This window comes from Solenopsis invicta, chromosome 4, assembly GCF_016802725.1.
Source record: "Solenopsis invicta isolate M01_SB chromosome 4, UNIL_Sinv_3.0, whole genome shotgun sequence".
Taxonomy (NCBI): domain Eukaryota; kingdom Metazoa; phylum Arthropoda; class Insecta; order Hymenoptera; family Formicidae; genus Solenopsis; species Solenopsis invicta.
Genome location: NC_052667.1, coordinates 8,311,625 through 8,332,292, shown reverse-complemented (window position 1 = coordinate 8,332,292; position 20,668 = coordinate 8,311,625). Strand labels below are relative to the sequence as shown.

Below are 20,668 nucleotides of genomic sequence, written 5' to 3'. Positions count from 1 at the left end.
ATTGTGAGTCAAGTATGTTTTTATAAATAAAATTTTACATCTTTTAATTTTGATTTCTTTGACTAAAGAAAACCAAGCGAGATTGAAACATAATTTAAACATAAAAATTTCAAATACTATTATTATTTAAATTAATGTGTAATTAAGCGCTAGCATCTTCGCTCTTGTGGGCGCAACTTATTATTTGTTTTTATATTAACAAGTTTGTACGTATTTTTATAAAAATAATTACTTCTTGTTTAGCATGTGCTATATTAAATATGTATGTCCTTGTTTCATTTTTCATATTTTTAATGTCATAAAACTAATTAAATTAAGAAATAAATACGAAAACAAATTTTGTTACGTTTATTCTATCTCGACTTCATAAATAACTTGTAAAATTTCCTATAGGTATAATATCTATGATATAGTACTTTAGATATAAATATTTATAATATAATACGTATTTGAAAATGTTTGTAATAAAATGTAATCTTTCAAGAGCACACATTCCTTTTTCCAGCGCATTTTTTTTCCACTTTATAGAGCACATTTCAGGCGCTTAAAACGAGATTTTTACAACATAATTTTGGTTCCCCTATTGATCACACAAGCTGCGAAGAGAATTTAAATGAAACCAGCTTACTACATTTGCGAAAAATGTGACAAATTTTACATGGGGATTAACGTTGTTAGCTGCTCTTTTTTTCCGAGCAGCAACGTGTATTTTAATTTTTTCTTATCTTCGCTCATTACCTTCGCATGCGGTTAGTGACGTGTTTTCTAAAAGCGATGTATTAACTGTATTAAGTGGCGATAGCGATGCAAAATGAGTAACGCGAAGTGTCTGATCGATCCGCGGCGAAAGCGTATTCAATTCGCGAGGATTAAGTTAATTGCGTGGGAGAACTCGCTGCACGACTCGAGCGGATACAGCTGCCGCGATAAGAACGGTACAGCGCGCGTCTTTGAGAATGCGCATGACACAACAGAAATTTTGCGAAGTAAATAACGTAGGTATATCTCGCTGCGGGTGAAAATCGATAGACCATCATCGCGGGCTTTCATTTTATCTCGAAACGCCGTCTTATCTCCGTTTTCGCTATTTTAATGCGTAATGCCCGTAAAGATTACGCCGCGATAATGTGCCGGATGTGTTGCGAACGGTTTTAATTTTAATACGAAAATGCGCGCCGATATCAAATTTATTTATAATGCGGACCATTTTTGCCAAATAATTCAACACTCGATGTTCATACGTCGATTTTGACACATTCGATACGACCTATACGTTCGTCGTACACGTTAACAACTCTGGCTGGCGCATCTACATCATATTATTTATCGATTCAATTGGGCTCAGCTTCCAAGGCGCGCCGTTTCCGCCGCGGAGTCATTTCCGGAGCTCGCAGAGGAGGCGTTCTGCGTCGCAAAACGCTTCGCGAAGGTCGCCACGGAAAGTTAATCGAGTTAGTGCGGATTAGTCCAAATGGATTTGACTGGCTTAGTTAGGATAGTTTGTTACGAGAGCACGAGGTCAGCAAAACGGTACCTTTTGCACGTGTGAGCTTCCTTCGATAGCCCTTGCGCGACGCATAGCCGGAAGTGGCGAGACGTTCTGCCGCCGCCGCGGTAAGGAACAATCGGCGCCGCGAGGAACCGCCGACGCCGCCGCCACCGCCGCCGCCGCCGCTGTCGTCGGGCAGCACTTTGCGCAGCTTCACCTAATCGCACGTTTACGCCATGTATTACAAACGGGGCTCCTATCGTCGAAAATCTGCACGTCGGAAATCTGAACGAGTCAGATAACCGTCGTGAGCTCGGCCACGAATGTGCCGCCAAGATAGCAAAGCCGATGGGATTATTCTGCGTTCTTTCTTAAAGAAACAAAAAAGAGAATTATCCATTCTTTCCTGTGCGAAAATAAAACCGATTCCCAGAAGTCACGATAGACTTTAAGGATCGGTTCTTTGCCTGAATTTTTGTACAGAGAATAGAAACATTTTATTCCCGAAGATCGTTCGATAAAAATATTTTTCGAGACTAACTTCGAATAATTCGATGAATAAAATAAACATACGTAGAATATACACAGAATTCATTTAGATGTTCGTCACAGAAATACAAAGCGGAGCAATTTGACTGGGAATATTTAAACATTTGAAAATGTAAAGATGTAACGAGGTTACAAGAACGAAACATCAGATTAATCTGTATAAAATAGTTTCAATTTAATGTGTTGTGTGTCGCTCGTGTATTCATAAACTTCAATATCAAAAAACGGGCCAATAACGAGCAATAAATCAAGTTGTTCTAAATTAAATACATATATTTTCTCATTACGTACACAAAAAAGTAACGCGGAACTAGTTTCTGCCTCACTATAAGCCTTCATCAACCGCTACAATAGATATTGTAATGTTTATCTGTGTCAAATTTGTATAATTTATCTTTAATTTACATTACTGTCGTTTACATGTTATTCTAGTGAAAGGCGAGTTACATACCAGTTTATTAGTTGATTTTGTAAATCTTTCCTTAACGAAATTGACGCTCATTTCGGAGAGAGAGAGAGGAAACAAACGAACTTGTCGACAGGTCGTGATCGACTAAGCTCCGAGATTCCGCTAACGATTTTTCACAAGGTCGTCTCGGTGCTGATCGTAACCACGTTTTTCATCGTGTATCTCGAAAGTTATTGTTTCCGATTCTGTCTAATAAGTCGAAATAAAATCCATCGAGATACTTACAATTAGTGTCACTATTCAAATTAATGCTACTCTTTTGAGTTTTGATGTGAATTATTTCGGAAATTAATCTTTTATAATAATTTTGTTCATAATCCAAGATTTCTGGATTGTCCCAATCAAAACTGTGATCGTATTTTATTCTGTGTTCCATGATCACCCCGTGAGTACCCCAATGCATCTTTGTTGATGTTCTATGGCCGGTATTCATAGTCGATCCTTATATTTAAGATCGTCTTAAGCATAGTCTTGAAATGTCATTAACCAATCAGAAAGCCGTATTAGCATCTTAAGCTATTACTTAAGACGATCTTAAAATAAGAATCGACTATGAATACCGGCCTTATGTTCGCTCAGTCTCGTTCTTAGTTTCCTTTTGGTTTGGCTTACATAAGTTACATCAAGTTTCTGCAATTAATTTTGCATATAATATTGTTGTTAGCTTCTATTGGATTTCTGTCTTTGTGTCTTTTTATGATGCCACGGAATCTTTTAAGATATTTGTAACCTATAATAAACTGGTTTTTGTCTATGGCCGATGTCACCGTTTCAGATACATTTTTAATGTATGGAAAGACAATGATTTTTTTCTTTGTTATTCCCGAAACAGGCGCCTCCTTTTCTTTGATTTCAAAGGAAAATGAGAAAATATATTTAATTTAGAACAACTTAATTTATTGCTCGTTATTGGCCCGTTTCTTGATAATGAAATTTCAAGTTGTTTCTTGTTATGAGCTTATTTTCACAATTCTTCTTGCTACCAATAAAAAATTGCTGAAGTGATAAATATTAATATATCACGAATAGATGAAATCGTAATGCAGAGTAAACAAAATCGAGATTTTATATTATGATAAACTGTTTTCATAGTTTCCACTTAAAAAGATCTTACGTAATCAAAAAAATACACTAAAAAAGAAAACGTCTTGCTGATGTAAGTAGATTTCTAAGTATCACAACAACAATTTATCGTTATCTGCTAAAATATTATTTGTTACATATATGTAGAATTTATAACAGAAATATTTTAGCGATTCTTCCAGAAAAGTTAGATCCCATTGCCAATTATACAGTCGAATTTTATAGCAAGTGTGATTGGTCTTAACACGAATAGAAAAAGTTTCTTTCTAAATTTCATAAACAATTTAGGTGTAAATTCTATCTCTGTTATTTACATTGATTACCTTTGAAAGAAAGAACTGTTAAGGGTTTCAATAAACTGATCTACTAAATCAGTAACTGATGATATTTTATCAGTTAACTGAATAGCATTCAAGAATTATAGTAATCAATCTATTGGAACACTTTATCTATTCTATTTTTTAAAGGAAAACCAAGCATATGCGATATCATAATATTTGCTAATCATTTATCTACGTTAATTAAACTTTTGCAGCCAAAAAATTGTGGCTGTACTTGCCAAATCATTTTTTGGAGTGTATCTTTCAGACTTCTAAAAAATGTTTTGAAACGTTGTGCATTTCTTCGAAAAGTTTCGAAAAAATATCTTTCAGTGATCTAAAAGATGCCTTATAAAATATTTTGAGGTATCAGATTCAAATATGGAGATGTCTTGAACATATCTTTTAAAAATTTAAGAGGTACCTTATGTGACAAGCATTTTAAAAATATACAGAAAATAAAATTTTTGCTGACAACTAATCATGGTTTGCTACAGTTATATTTACCGCTTTAACTACAACAAAACGGTTTGCTGCTGCTTCTAATACATAAATAAAGTTAAACGTGCATATTTATTATATAATAAATAATAAAAATATAAAAGTAAACGTATAACATAAATACATAATATAAAAGTAGTCATCGAAACTAATCGATATGTCAGAAACACTACAGCTAACACTGATAGCTAATTAACATATAGCTACTTTGAGTACACGTTTAGCTACAAGGAATATTTTGGATATAGCAAATACATTCTGTATAACCAAAATTGTGCATCAGATGGCAAAACTCATTCAACTAAATAATATAAGCGTCACAGATAAGATATTAGTTATCTATATAGTACAACTGTAATTCAGTTATCATATGCAGTTTTTACGGCAGCTATACTCTTTTCTGTGTATCTTTTAATGTCTCTTAGATGTCTACAGATATCTTTCAGAAATTCTGCGAAATTGTTTTCGAAAAAAATTTTTAAATATCTTTTGAACTTCTATATACACATCTTCTGGAAATATCTTAAAGATATCACTTAATAAGATTATTTTTTATATATTCACAAGACCTCAATATTTTCTGAAATGCTGGTGACAGATTTGCTTTACTGATTGAGTATATAAATGCGATAAACGCGATATTTTTCACATAAAGAATCTTTTCGTTGATTAAACAGAATTATAAATCTTTTTCTGCAATTAAAAGAATAACGCAATTGAAAGGTTACAATTCCGTACAAAAAAACCGAAAAAATTGGAAAATTACAGTTTTATTATTGAAATCCGACGTTGACTCATGACATTTGCTTTATATGAAACGTTATATTTTGTACGTATAAAACAAGCATTCCAATTCGAAATAACATGAAAAAATAATACTGTTTTTAGAAATGAGTTAGGAGCTTTCGTACGAGTGAAAATTTTATCTGAAAATTTGCGCACATATGCATTACTGATGTAATCGTTTGTAGAGAAATGTTGATGTTTACTATTACTTCAATATCGCTCGCACATGTATATAGATCAATTAGGTCGACAAAATTAACCCAGCATCCCTTTAATTTATAATTTAATGTGTTACCACAGGAAACGATATTTCAAAATGATAGATTACAAAATAATAGACCACAAAATGATAGAATATAATGATAAGCAATGATGGACTACGAAAGTAACTAATACATTGCCGATCGTCACGAAAATCAGGGAAACCAAATTATTTTATCACAAGGGACAGACCTGTTTCCACCGGATATATTTACATGTTAAATATACATAATATGTTGTGTTAAATATATATGGTAAAATCCTAATTATTATTAATTATAAATTAAATATTTATGTCCGGTTAAATCCATTGAAAAACATGGGAAAATGGAGTATCTCGTCCGAATTACAACGCGTACACTCGAGAGACTTGAGTTTTTCGGATTGTGTGTTCAAATTTCAAAGCTCACGTATGCGACTCCGCGTCGTCGCAGATTTAATCCCGCGAGAACGTGGAATGCATTTCCGTAAACTGCGCGGCCAACCTTGGAAGATAATATCAGTCGTAACACAACACATGTCAGGCGAATACGAGCGCTTAACGTACATACACAATCGCGAAGGTGCTTTATACTCATTCATGATTCATACGCCCACCCGAAGCGCCTCATTGTATTGTGCATGATAAAACTGTTTACTTTGTCGAACCTGGAAATGCCGGAGGAGCAATATGAGAGAGAGAGAGGGGGAGAGGGGGAGAGGAAGTAAAGAACGAAATTAAACAACATAAACGAAAAAGCTAAATAAGTTCGCATCAAGATAATGACTAGACAATTACAGAAGGCAATGAACGATAAGATAATTGCTTCCATGAACTGCCTCTCTAGCGAATTTCCTCAAAGAGATCTTCCGTCGTTCTCGACAGGAATTCTGCGAAACCAAAGTTTTTTTTCTTCTCGCAAAGAACGAGAAACAGTTACGTAAGAGGTAATTACCTCGAGAACCCCGCTACGGGGTGCTCAATTAAGAAAGTTTTCATCCTTTGAAAGTGCTCTTTTTTACGAATTTTGCAAAGAAATTCTTTCAATCAAAGTCCTTCGTTTTTTTTTTTTTTATCGAAGTGCCTTAATTCGTAATATTTGTTCAACATTAGGTCGATATCGACCTCTCCAATATTCCTGTGCGACAAACGTCAGTATTTTTAAAACATTGCGAGGGCGAATATGCGAAGGTTAAAAAAACACCGTTGAATACGTTCTGCGCAAGAAAGAGTGTAAACATTTTTGGATAAACATTTCTCGCAGGTTAATTTCCTCGCGCGTCCACCAAAGAGCCGGAAATACAAACACGTACTTGCTGTATTCAACGCAAGCAGGACATCATCCATCGAAGGAAAAGTGGGAAGATGCGCATGGCGAGGCGAAATCTCTGACGCAAATCGACGTCCCGCTTCGACGTCGCAACCTTACTTATGTAACCGGAGCCGCGGTAACACTTCCGTTATTTAAAATTATAAATAATACAGTGTCACAAAGATGCGGTTATTTATACAAGGTCTCGCTTCGCCATCTTAATAGATCTTATACGATTATGCAAATTTCAGTATAAATACCTGCTATAACATTCAGAATGTTATATCTTAAAGATGAAAACATCAGACTGTTAAAATTTTTCTGTCAGCTAAAATAATTTAATTGATTTGCTAAATGTATTTTAAATATATATTTTAATAGCCACAATAAGCACAAGATGTAATGACACATCGTATAAATAAATATATAATTTTATTGTTTTTATTGAAAAAAAACAATGAAATACATTCTTTTCAATTTACATGAAAAGATACAGCCTCGAAAGATTTGTTTCTGAAATTTCTCAAATAATGTAAACTTTCCTTCGAACATCTCTGAAGAAAATTCATTTTTGCCGCATTGTTCGGAAGCGAATGCGGAACGTATCAGCTTTCACAAATAAATCCTCTAATGACATTTGAAAAGGCTCGCGAGATGTGCGTGTCGTGGAAGCTTATCGGAATAAAGCAATCTGCTGATCAGCTGCTACTGCTGGAATAAAGGTTTGCGCGTCATTGTGCGTACCACGTCGATATCGCACGTCATTTACTCGGCAATGTAGAACCAAATTGAGACCCGCTTTCCATCAGGGACAGTCTTTTAGGAATATTAAAGCTTCTGACACGTCATTCGGCAACTATATCGGATCATGACGTCAGAGGCAACGTCAAACGTCGAAAGGAAAGTCGAATCAAATTTTTTTTTCTTCGCAGTAAAAATCGGAATAAATATTTCTTTTCAACGCCCGCGCTCACACAAGTGATTATTCGCGAGATGAAAGTAAATTGAGATGACCTCCTCGCAAGATTTTGTTTTATCGTAACAGATTTATCTGTATCTCGTGTATATGCAGCGGAAATATTATAGTTGCATGTGACTCCTCGTTTCTCTTCTGTGATGTCATACCTAATTTAATACAGTTAATGATGGATTAACATTATGACATCTCTTGAGGAAAAATATGTTGTAATTAGCTTTAAGTATAATTCATCAGACACGGAAGTTTCCGTGGCAGTCGTACTTCTCTAACCATTTATCAGCATTTGTAAAATAACGTCCATCATCCGAACGAAATGGTGAAGGAAGGAACGGATGGTCTCGTTATTTTTAGCAGGTCAGGTGGGTGCTTCACGTGATATATATGTAATATGTATATATATTTTCGTTGCGGCGCGGGAGTAAAGCACGAGTATAAAGCGCCATCAGAGATAGTTATATAGATTAACAAATCAGCCCTTTGTCTACAAGTCATACATGTAAAATCGCATGTAAAGTCGCATATCACAGAGAGATATATACTAATTGGGCTCATAGTACGTGGGCGGAAAATGAAGTCATCGCCTACAATCGTTAGCATCGTTATCCGCGTAAATGACGCAAACACTGATGCAGCGAGCGCTACCCGCGTGTTGTATCTAAAATTACTTTAATTGGCGTATTCAACTAGAAGCGGACTAATAAGGATTTCTTGTGACTCCATTCCTTTGAAGTTGGCATGATATGCGATGTTCAAAATGAAGGCTTTCAAGATTTAAGTGACACATAGGTGAAATTTTGATCCTTTGTGCTAAACCTGTAATTTTATTATACATGGAATTTTACTCTATAATCGAAGCTAAGATACCACAATAGATTTTATTATATAAATAACATGGTTTGTGTTCCTATTTTGATCCTAATAATGAAATCTTCCTTTTCACTGCTTTTAGCGTGAAAATAGATTGATTTTCACAGAATTAGGAACGTTATCTTAAAAAAGTAACGCGATATCGATGCCATATTATTTTTCTTCCTTGTAAAAAAAAGTAACTCGTTATCGTTACTGTTACTTAAAAAGTAAAAGTTCGTTAAAAATAGCAAATATTTTAGACTCTCAAAATTGTCAAAATTTAAAATTTTAAAGGGCTAATGAGAGTACACGCGCGATAGTTAGCGTAAAAAATGTGTTTCTACTAAAAATTTTTGCGGTTTAACTACCTGCGCTTTAATTTTAAATTTTAAAAAGTTTGTTACTTTTTCGTTAATTTTTTACAATGCTATATTGCAAGTCATTAGAATGTAAAATTATATTATTTCTTAATTAACGCAATTTTGAAATGTAATAATAAATATTAAAACCTATTCTGCACGCAGAGCGAGCTTTATTTTATATTAAACTTATCTAGCTTTTTATTTTTTAATATACTCATTTTTAAAAGAATTTAGGTTAAACAATAATGTTATTATTAAAAATGCGTTTCAATAGTCGCTAACGGTACTGAAAATTTATTAGAGTATACATGTAACGTAAATTATTCAATATCAATAGTGCCTATCGGAATGCAGCCTAAGTTACAAAGTATTGTATCGGAACATTTCTGTCCAATCAATTAGCGTACAATCAGCGCGCGATCTATTGAATAGATATAAGAATAATACAAAACGAAGTACCGACCAAAAGCACCGACTAAATTCCGTTACTATAAAAATGTAACGATATTACAGTTACCATTACAGACGGAAAAAAACGATTAAAAGAAATTAATTAAAATCGATGCATTAAACTCGAGATATAAGTAAGATATAAAAAACGCCAGAAATATCCGAATGTAGGCAGATAGAGACTTTTTTTTGAAATATGGGCACTGAGGGTTAAGAATGTCCAAGTAGTATCAATATTTCAGCTCGGGATCACGTACATGAATTATGGAGATGAAAACGAATTATTAAAATAAGGGTAAACTTTTACACTTAGACTTTAATATTAATCATTGAGGAGTGTACATTTTTCCTCGCGCTGATAAGCTGTCTCTAGCTCACTGCAATGTTCAGTTCGACCCTGACACTTGCATACTCAGCGAGATGACAATGCCACAGTAGCGAGTAATATTTTTCTACGAATATACACGGAATTCGATCGAGCAATAATAGCGTCGTCCTTATTGAATCGATATTATTCCGCCGGTTGCATGCCGAACCCTCAATCAGTCGCTCTCGATCTCTCGCACAAAGTGAAAAACTACATCGGGAGCTTTCACGGGACGCAAATGGATTTCCCGTGACTCTATTAGTTGTATCATCCTACGAAATAGGTTTTATCATGTATACACGGCCAATGCTGCCGCGAGAGATGAGGAAAAAGAGCTCCGAATTCGGCCAGGCAAATGACAGCAAATAATTACGATCTGTGCCATCGAAATTATCCAGAGAGATCGATCCTATCGTCTCCGACTTCTCGGTATTATTATTATTATCCGCGTACTCGCGTTTCTACAAGCCGATCGATACGCCTTGACAACGCGAGGTAGAACGAGGAAACTTACTCGAGATAATAAGGTCCAATCTCGGAAAAATGGAGCACGGAGAACGCCGAAGAATGTTATTGATCGCCGACACCGGTGTGTGTATGTGTGTGTGTGTGTATGTATGTGGAGGATTTTTTTCTCGAGTAACTCCAGTTTTATCAATCGAGATTTTCACATCATTCATGTATTAAAATTAACATTTTTACGAGTTAGAATCGCTTAGGAATCAAAGAACGAGACAAGCAACGCGATTCTCGATTTGTCACGCGATATCCGTAAAGCATTGAGCAACGTATACAAATTACGTCTTGGAATCGTCTTGGCCTGCATCTTAATTGTAAAGGAGAAGGCTGAAACACACACACACACGCGCGCGCACACACAGTTCCAAACTAAAAAAAACATTTCAATTTATGCAAGATCTTTCGCGATCCAATTCATTTGTCTATTTATTAAACTGAAGAGAAATTCCCGATTGTACATACCCTTCATCGACGCTAATGACAAAGTCAGATATCGGATATTCAATTGATTCGCATTGAAAATTTCCAAGTATTTACATTCGCTGTGCAATTCGCGAATGTCATTACGCAGCGCGTTTATCCGTATAATTTTACATAATCGCATTTACGTTTGAAACAAGACACTATAACGAGTGTCATTTAATGGTAACACGAGGACGTCTCAGTCGCTCCGTAGTAACTCGGGGAAATTGATCAATTTCAACCATGCAACACTCCAAAAGTATCTTGCACATCCGACCGCCCGGCCTCGACGTGTGCACATTGACGTAATTCGGCTCTCGCGCGGCAAGTAATCAAAGCAATCGAGCCCAGCAAGACCGACAGATCTGATCGGCGACTGAAAATGGGTCTCGGGAAAGGTTTCCCTAGCGATTTCTCAATCGCGCGTATAGAACGGCTTTGCCCTTGACTCCGACGACCGACATGTCGACATCGCAAGAAAGAGACAAGCGATTATTCACGAAGCATTATAGGGTAGCGCCTATCCACCGTCCTATCCTTCGTCTACGAAAGCTTTGATCAATCTCTCTGTCACGTAGCGCAGAGGGACCGAGCCTTCAGATTGCAAGCGGTTGAAAAGGAAGGAATATTCCCCCCCTCCCCCCCCCTGAGTCATCTCGACTACTGGCGGTATTAGGCGACATAGGCAGTATAAAATCTCATTCATAATAAACAGAGGACAAGCAATAAGGGGAAATAAACGGCCAAATAGCGGGCGAAGATGTTTAATCTAAATAAATTATAACTTCATCTTAAATAAATTAAATACGAGTGCGAACATATACCGACCGTACTTCTCATCATCGCATCGTTGAGTATCAGTCAACAAAATTATATTGTACATTTGACAGCAGGAACAAAAATATAAATGATTGACACATTAGACGAAAATGACGTCGTGTCAAGCTGCTTTCGTTAAATTATAAATTTTAGTCCTCCCCTCGAGAATTTGTCTGATTGTTAGAGTGTTCGATGTCCGATGGAATTATTTTATCTTTCATTGTTTCAGTTTGGATTTTTGTACAAAGAAAGGTGTGTTGAAATCAATTTCACGGTCATGATATAAAAATCATTCTAAAATGGAGATTGAAATTCTAAGAAAATCCTAATAAACGTTTGAGAAACGAGTAAATTTACAATGATACGAAAAGATTTTGTCGATGTGTAGCGTCAACGAGGGGGAATTCACAACCCAAAATTTTGTACACCAATGCCGATTTTTGGCATTGCTGTAAAACACTGCCGACATTTTCGTACACTGCTGACAGTGCTTACAATTAGTCAATACCTACAATGCCGTCAATCCTATATTAAAATTAAGGCAATGCCATGCAATTATGAACACTACCGCGTACTGCCCATTATCATACGCCAATGCCTGCACAAGAATTCTAAAGCTTTCCCGAAGTATTCACAATTATACAAAAAACTTCCAAAAATTTTATTTACGAACTGTATCTATACATTTTACTGTAATTGCACATTATTATGTGATGTCTTATGCATAGGTATACCTAACTTCAAACAATAGAATACTAAAAATAATAATGTCTGTTAAGTTAGCACCCCTACCACAAAAAATCGAAACGCCACTTATGCCAAAATTAAATGCTTTTTATGTGCTAATTATGTACCCTATTTGAAATTTTTGTGCTCGAGCGGTTTAGCAGGAAAATGAGATTGAAGGTGGGGGTGCCAGCTTAACGTTAAGCCAGCACCAACTCATATAAATAATTAGTAAAATAAAAAAATAAATACACTAGAATTAAGTGCTTTTTATGTGCTTTCCAACGATATATAAATAAATGTTTGTACTCAATCTCTTCGACCAGAAAATCGTCCCGAAAGTACGAATACACATTAACGGTACAAGAGTAAACTACTAGAAAGAAAGCAATTATGAAATTGATTATAGGCTTAAAATATTCTCTTATTTATGTGCTTTCGGAATATGCAAGAAAAAATTTTTGTGCTCAACCCCATGATCGAAAAACCGACTCTGAGGTGAGCTCACCACTCCCCAATCACTGATGACAATGCCGTCAATATTATAGGTCACTGCTTATTTTTTTCAGTCCACTGCCGAAATTTTGTACACCAATGCCGGCTGTGAATTCCCTCGAGCGTCAAGTAATCGTCAAGCCATTTTATTTATAACGATTGTAACAGACTGTGAAAACTGTCGTAGCATAATTTAAACATTCAATAATTGTATACTTTATTTAACATTTTTTACTTGAACTGAAATGTATACGCATTCAATTTATATGTATGTAATTAATGTAATATCCACTCAATAACTTACGCAAAGACAACGGCGCTGGCTCGGATAAGCAATTTTCGAATTTAATTATTAAAATATTATCCAAATCAAAAGAGAGAGAGGGCTAAATATTAATTAGTATTTAAATATTATCACGTGCCTCGGTGATCGAACAGGTCAATGTCCATTTCCACCAATGTAGACTAACTTTAATCTCGGTTTAATTTACTTTTTACTTTTTTTCTAATTTTTAAAATTAAATAAAGATAAAGAGTAAATTAAATATCGAGAGATCAAAGTTAATCTACATTGATGAAAATGGACATAAGACCCTCATAAACAGTGCAGAGAGATCCAGGTTCAAATACTGGCCAAAGTAATATTTTGCGCAACAATTCTTTACAGTTTTCGAGATAGGGGAGGAATCATGGAGATGCTCGTTCGAGTAAAAAATTATTAAATTAATTAACAATATAATTTTTTTAAGTGATGTTACACTTCTGATTCTATCAGCTGCGTTTCAAAGTCTAGCAATTTTTTTGTGCAAACATGCACACAGAGGAAAAACTGCTGTAGAATCAAGTCTAATTGGAAATAGCTTGTTAATTCAATAACAGTATTTATGAAACAAAAAAAACAAAAAAATATAGAAAGCAAAGACAACAACAAATATAGTTGAATAAATAAAATTTAATTGAGTCAACTACATATATTGAGGACAGCCTGTGATTCGACGTTTAATTGAATCAAATTACGTTTTAATTCATATTACAGCATTTTTTTCAGTGTGCGGCGCATAGTTTGGAGAAATTTATAAATATATATAAATGTAACTAGAAAATTATTAATGAGCACTATTCTCTAAATTCTTTGAAATGGAATCTCACTCTAAAGAGAGAAAATTAAACGTTTATTCAAGACTGACTCAATTTTCACTCTTTAGAGTGAAGATTCCACTCCAAAGAATCAAGAGAGTAAGATCCGCTTTCGATCGGTAAGCCGTTTTTCTAAATTGAATTGTGTTGATACACTTCACGATCATAGTAGATTATTGTTAATTATTATTCTCAGAGTTTTGTATTATTAAGTACTTGGACAGACTTGTAATTTTTAAAAGTAAATTAATTATATATGCGAGCGCGAGATACTTGACTGACTTCCACAAATGATAACCCCTCGATCTTAATTCAAAAAGAAATGGAGCCCAGATCTATAAAACTGTGATGAGAGAGAGAAGGGGGAAGGGGCTAGTTCGTTAAACGTGGAAGCTTTAATATCAAAGAAGATCTCTGATACAGCAGTAAGAATATTCTCGTGTAGCCTCTTAAGAAGTGACCTCATAAGACGGTTTGACGATAAAAAAGGCACAACGACGGAGAATTAATTATCCAGCGCATTTCACATAAAACGCGAGCAGACCTGGTTTAACGATTATAATATGTAAACGGTTTTAGTTACGTACGTTACAAATGGCGAAGTGTATAGAAGTCGCGTGAGAAGTCCAAGAATTCCGATCGATTGCCAACTTCGAGCCAGGCAGGATTGAGCAGTACATTTGAAGAATAACAAAGCGCGACATACACAGATTCAGCTGAGCAGAAAATTGCATTAATTTTCAGCGAATTCTGCACCGATGAAGCAGAATGGCACAGACGAAGGACACAATTTGGCGTGAAAGGCTCGAACAATGTAATCGATAGTTTAGAAGAGGGAGATTGTCTTCAATCGTAAAGAGAATAATCGCGGAAAATACGGAGAGAGAAAGAGAGAGAGAGAGACGAATAAAAGTGGATACTGCGCTCGACAAAAAATTTTGGAACGTGCGTCCAAACTGCAAAGACATTTAGGATATCGAACGAGTCCATCTCGTGCATGACATCGCTGAGATACTGCGCTCGATAACGAATTGCATAATATCGGCGTAAAAAGAACCGTCCGAAAAATCGACCAAAATCAATAGTCATGTTTTACATTCCCTCTCGCCATCGGAAAACCGGTTTGCCGATTAATCTGAAGGTAAACCGCGGAAATTGGGTCACAATTGCGATTAAATAACAGCAAATTTTGATCTCTGTGGATTTTCGCGTTTGCAACGGGATCAGGGAAGGTATCTGACTCCCCATCGGAAAAAAAAAACAACGATAAATTGCACCGCGGAGAAACGCATCGATCCTCGTTATCGGAACGAGGGATTTCGCGGACGAATAAAGTCGTTTCTCGTACCTCACGCTCCGCATTCGCGTCACGATTTTCGTCTTCCGTCCCGCTCGCGTTAAGGATCGGGAGTTGGGGGGGAAGAGCTCGAAACAACTCGAAGACGACGTGACACATTGAACAACAGTGTTAAGAAAGTAGGAGAAAAGGGAAAGAAAGGGAAGCGAGCCCGCGACGAACGAAAGAGAAAGGCGGGAGGAAGAGAGAAGAGGGGACGATGACCTCGCGAGCACCGAATTCGGGAACATGAAAGTCCACGCGTGACCTTTCCAGAAGCCGGCGTTACGCAAAATCGTCACTGTCGTCGTCGTCGTTGTCGCTTCACCGCCGCGCGCGCTGCTAGCGCTGTCTCGGCCGCAAAGGAGCGGAGCGGAGCGGAGCATAACGCGCGTTTACTCGCCGTGACGCGCGCCGCGTGACGTCGGCGCCGATTCACAGACTCACCATCGGGGACGTGACGTTGCTGCGTGTTACGGCGTCGCCGGGCCGCCGCGCTGTGTGCGTCCCTTTCTCGTGTGCGTTATCGCGCGGCCACACACCGCCGTGACGCGGCGTCGACGCTAGCGGCCGTTGTTACAACACACGAGTTCGTTAGGCCCCGGTACGCGCGCGTGTGGTGACGCCGCCACCGCTACCACCACCACCACCACCACCACCACCACCACCACCACCACCACCACCACCAACACCGCCGCCGCCGCCGCCGCCGCTGTCGTTGCCTACGTTCCTCCTACTCCGCTTCCACCTTCTCCTCCTGTGTAGCAGCGATCTACCGCCGGCGAGCGCGAATGTGAAATTGCGTGTCGTCGAGCCGTCGCGACGCGACGCGACGCGACGCGACGCAACGCGACGCTGCCGCCGTGCTATCGCACGCGGAACGCAGAGACCTTCTCTTCTCTCTGTCTCGTTGGCGCGTTCCTCCTGCGTTTCTCAAACGAATCGATACTCCCGCGCGGAGTACGCGTGATGCTCGCGGTATCGCGGTATCGCGGCACGTGCTACGGACGGACGCCGCCGCGCGGCAACGACAGTGGCGGCGGCAGCTGCTGCCGCCGCCGCCGCCGCTCTCAATCGGCGCAGCAGCAGATAGTCAATCCGGCGCGTGGTTCACGCGGACAGATGGAGACGCGACAAACGGAGCAAACGGCCAGCGCACCGACTGCGGGCCAGCAGCTGGTGGAGGCAGCGGCGGCGGCGGCGGCGGTGGCGGCGGCGGCGGCGGCGGCAGCGGCGGCGGCGGCGCACACAACAAAGACGGCGACATCGTTTCCCGATCGTCAGCGTCTGACTTAACTTTGGTCTGCTTTGGTCGACTGCCGATGGGTCACGGCGCTGATTGCCGGACGTGTGCCGCTCGTGTTTGTCGGCAGCGACCGAGAGCCGTCGGACATGACCGAGCGTGTCGATGCGATGCATCGAGGGTTGCGTTCAAGTTTAAGAATGTATGGGACATTTCGAAAAGTATTAAGAAAATTTTATGGAAAAATTGCAGATTGTTTTAGATTGCGTTTGAAAGTAGTAGAACAAATTTGGCGGCGATTTTCTATCTGGATAAAAAGTTATTTCGATAAGAAGTAGTATGTGCTCTAATGTAATTAATGACGAAATCATGAAATAAGAAATAGTGAAAGAAATCTGAATGTTTTTTTTATTTAAGTACTTTAAACATTCAAGATGATTTTTGCTAAGTTTCATTGCTAGATCAGTTCTGTAAAATAAACAAAATTTATTCATTTATAAAATAACCGAAGACAATCACAATAGAACTTTGCATGAATCATTTCGAATGTATAAAATGTTTAAACAAAAGATTGAGATTTTTCTTAATATTGTAGAAAATAATTTACAATTTTTGGGATAAGAGGGAATAGCACAAAGCTTATAAACATAAAAATTTATTAAAATTAATTAACAATTTTAATTTTTGTGACATTTAATACACTTCTTGGTTCTTTATAAAATATCTTCCTAAATTTATACTTTTATTTTTAAATATTTATTTCTTAAAAACAAAAGTTCTTCAAATAATTTAATTTTACAAAAAATATTCCTCTTTTGATTTGAATCAATACGCAAATAAAAATCAAAATTAAAAGATAGGAATATAACTCATCGCATTATTTAAGTGACCTTGCAAAAGTTTTCGAATTTATGGTTTTAGAACACTACACAATATACTTTCAATATTAAACATCTATAATAGTTCACATTCTATACACTATAGATTTTCAGTACTGTCAATGAATTTCAGAATTCAATTTGCCGATATCAGACTTTGTATACCTATTATAAACGTTTGCTTGTCACATTCAATATTTTAGCATTTCGATTTTTGACTTTCAGATTCTAATTTTGAACTTTCGTATTTTACATTTGTGACTCTGAAGAATTACTTTCGTAATTTGTGGAATGATCGTAACGTTCTCGGTTTGTAAAAGGGACGGGTACCAATCATGACTGTAGGCTGAATTTGGAAAAATTTTCTTGTTAAGATAAACCGTAACTTGAAGGTTGAGGCTAAAAACAATACTTTGTTTCGTTATTGTTTATATTATCTTAAATAATTCGAAAAAGATAATACTTTTATTTGAGATAAAGATGAAGACAATATACATTATAATAATCTTGATAAAGGTAAAATAAAGTTATTTCTTTAGCTAGATGATTATTTAGAGAATCTTATATATATTTAATTTTATATAAATAACTGCAAACGCTGTCCAAACTAATAATGAGCTAAAGGTTTGCCATTTGTTCTTGGATACTTTTCTCTTCTTTAGAACTTCCAAGAACGTGCGGGGGATTTGTCGTTCAGGATAATTAATATCAATGTTTTCGGAAAATTGTATTTTAAGAGATGAAAGGAAAAAAGTAAGAGAAAATTTTTAAAAATTGGAAAAATAGTAAAAATCATCTATTTTTAACGATGCAAATTTTTTAATTAATTAACCCTTACTCCCTCTCAGGATTTTAGGTTTCTTACTCCTCAGCATGAGGTTATTCGTGTTTCAAGCTTTGCTTTCTTCTGCAAAGTGCAGCCTCTGTGTAGGACCCTATCGTAACTCTTTCCTACCTGAAAGATGGCCAGTCTCCCAAGCAAAGATCTATGGGAATCCTAACTGCTAACACTTTCGGGACAAAAAGACCTAATCTTCTTTTCCTCCAGCTCTTTCCACGTTTCTTCTTCAAGTTTGAAGAACTTTGCTTTTTCATATTCTTTTTTTCCTTCTTGAATATATGTCTTCCTTCTTAAAATCGGTTTTTTTTTTGCGCAGTCTTCGGTCAAGGGCGAAAGAGAGGGGAAGGGAGACTGAATTATTTTCGCGGACCCAACGTGCTTAAGCACTCTCCAAGTCCTTGTCTCGGAATTTGCCCTATGACTCATAAGAAAACCACAGTTCAAGAACGGTGAAAGGCAGTCTTTAAAAAAAAAAAAAAAAAAATTTCCCCACAACGTTGCTGAAATGGTAAAATGTCCCTCCTACATCAGTTTCTGGCTCCTGCTCTCGTGGACGTATTCATTCGCCATGCTCTAAAACTAAAAAATAGTTACACTCTGTACATATTAAACAAAACAATAATAAAATTATTCCGGGCTCTGATTGATTAAATTGCTTTCTCCCTATTTGTCTTTCAAAATAAGGTGCGAATCTGTCTGTGTGAACAATTTTACTTTTACACTTATTCGACCTATGACTACACTGCATCACTAAGTTTTTTAACTATTAAATATGGACCCTCCCAGTAAACTCCCAGGAGCTCACCCTTTAGTTCTACGAGTATTATAAAACCGCACTTTTTGTCCTTTCTCAAAACGAATCTGCCGAGCCTTCTGGCCATAAGTTATAATTCGTAAAGATTTGATATCTACATGTTTCCCAACGTGTTTACTTCTAATTCCCAATTCCACTTATTTAATTTAATTCTTTGCGTCTAATTTATTTTCTTTTTCTGGGTTAAAATAGCATTTGTTTAATTTGACGATGATGACAAAATTAATTAGAAAAGAGAAATAAAATAAATGATTTAAATATATTTCTGAAATTCTTTATCAAAGAATTTGAATGCCAGGTACTTTTGAAATAATAAAATCAAGGATGACATGATTTATATGAAGGAAAATACGAAGAAAATTCAAAATAGAGTGTGGGAAAATTTAGAGGAGAAAAAAGAAAATTTTGAGTTACTCTGGAGGAAACGCTCATTAATATAGTCTCAATTATATAACGTTGGGCGTTTGTATATGCAACGTACACTATGTAAGCTACGTTTTATGTGTTATCTATAAGATAAACGATCTATGGATCATATCGAAGAAGATTTAGATTTGATAAAATTAATGAAAATGTTTTATTTTTTTTTCTAACATTGTATTTTTATTTTACCAATGTTAAAGTCGGATACATTAACAATCTTATAATTTAATTACTTTTGTCTTTATTGTGTTACCTAATTTATAATAATTTATATTGCTTGTATTACCTACGTGAAAAAGATTCGTATAAACATAACATAAACAATACGTAAATAATTCATGCAAACATAATCTTTAAATGTATGGCATAACTCAAATAAATTAATATTAAATTGTGACTCTTTGATTGATGTAAGCTGTGCAATTACAAAGTAAAAACCGGTAGTATAAATTTTTCTTTAATTTGAAATTTTTAATATTATATGTTTCATTTTATTCATATTTATTTTATTAGTATTTTAAAAATATCTATACGACCACGATACATTTTAAACATGTAATAAAATCTTTTTAAATAAATTTAAATTAAATTTTTATATAATTTAAATAAAAACATTCCGTATTTATTTATTTATTATTTAATTGAAATTGCTTTTTGCTTCAACTAATAAACAATTACATGTAAAATAATTATTTATTGATTGTTTTAACTAATTTTACTGATCTACATGTATTTTTGTATGCAGAACTTTGACCTATAAATTTTAGTTCTGAAAATTTTTAATATTTGTTAACAATATTCACGATTTCAGTATTCAACATTTTAAACAATTAATGAATACAATTAAACTGTGTTAATGTGATAAAAACAACCTTTTCGAACATTTTTAATCCCCTGATTTATTAATGAATTTGATTGGATTGGACGCACTGGTGCATATTAAATCTGTCGTACACAAATCAACATAATGATGTGTTTAATATATACACAATTTAATATAAATATTTAAACCCTAAAATTTCTGGTATATTCTTTCTACAGTTTGATAAAATACGTATTTTATCATTCGAGCTATTTGTATTTTATTTTTACACCTACAAGGTGTACCTCTTGAGGTGTCACATCCCGATTTTAATGAAACTTTACACACATTTAGGTAACATAATTAGATGATTTTAGAAGCTATTAGTTGCTGTCCAAATTTGGTTTCAAGGAATG

At 36.0% G+C, this 20,668-nt stretch overlaps 1 protein-coding gene across 1 annotated transcript in view; it reads right to left on the bottom strand.

Annotated features, from left to right (window-relative positions):
* The window catches only part of LOC105196288, a 28,322-nt gene extending 12,406 nt beyond the window's left edge, over positions 1–15,916 (bottom strand). The window contains exons 1-2 of the mRNA XM_039447764.1: positions 15,699–15,916; positions 1,535–1,706 (exon numbers count right to left, since the gene is read on the bottom strand). Coding sequence (XP_039303698.1) covers positions 1,535–1,706; positions 15,699–15,701 — 175 coding nt within the window. The 5' untranslated portion in view covers positions 15,702–15,916. The remainder of the gene's footprint in view (positions 1–1,534; positions 1,707–15,698) is intronic.
* Between the last annotated feature and the right edge of the window lie 4,752 nt (positions 15,917–20,668).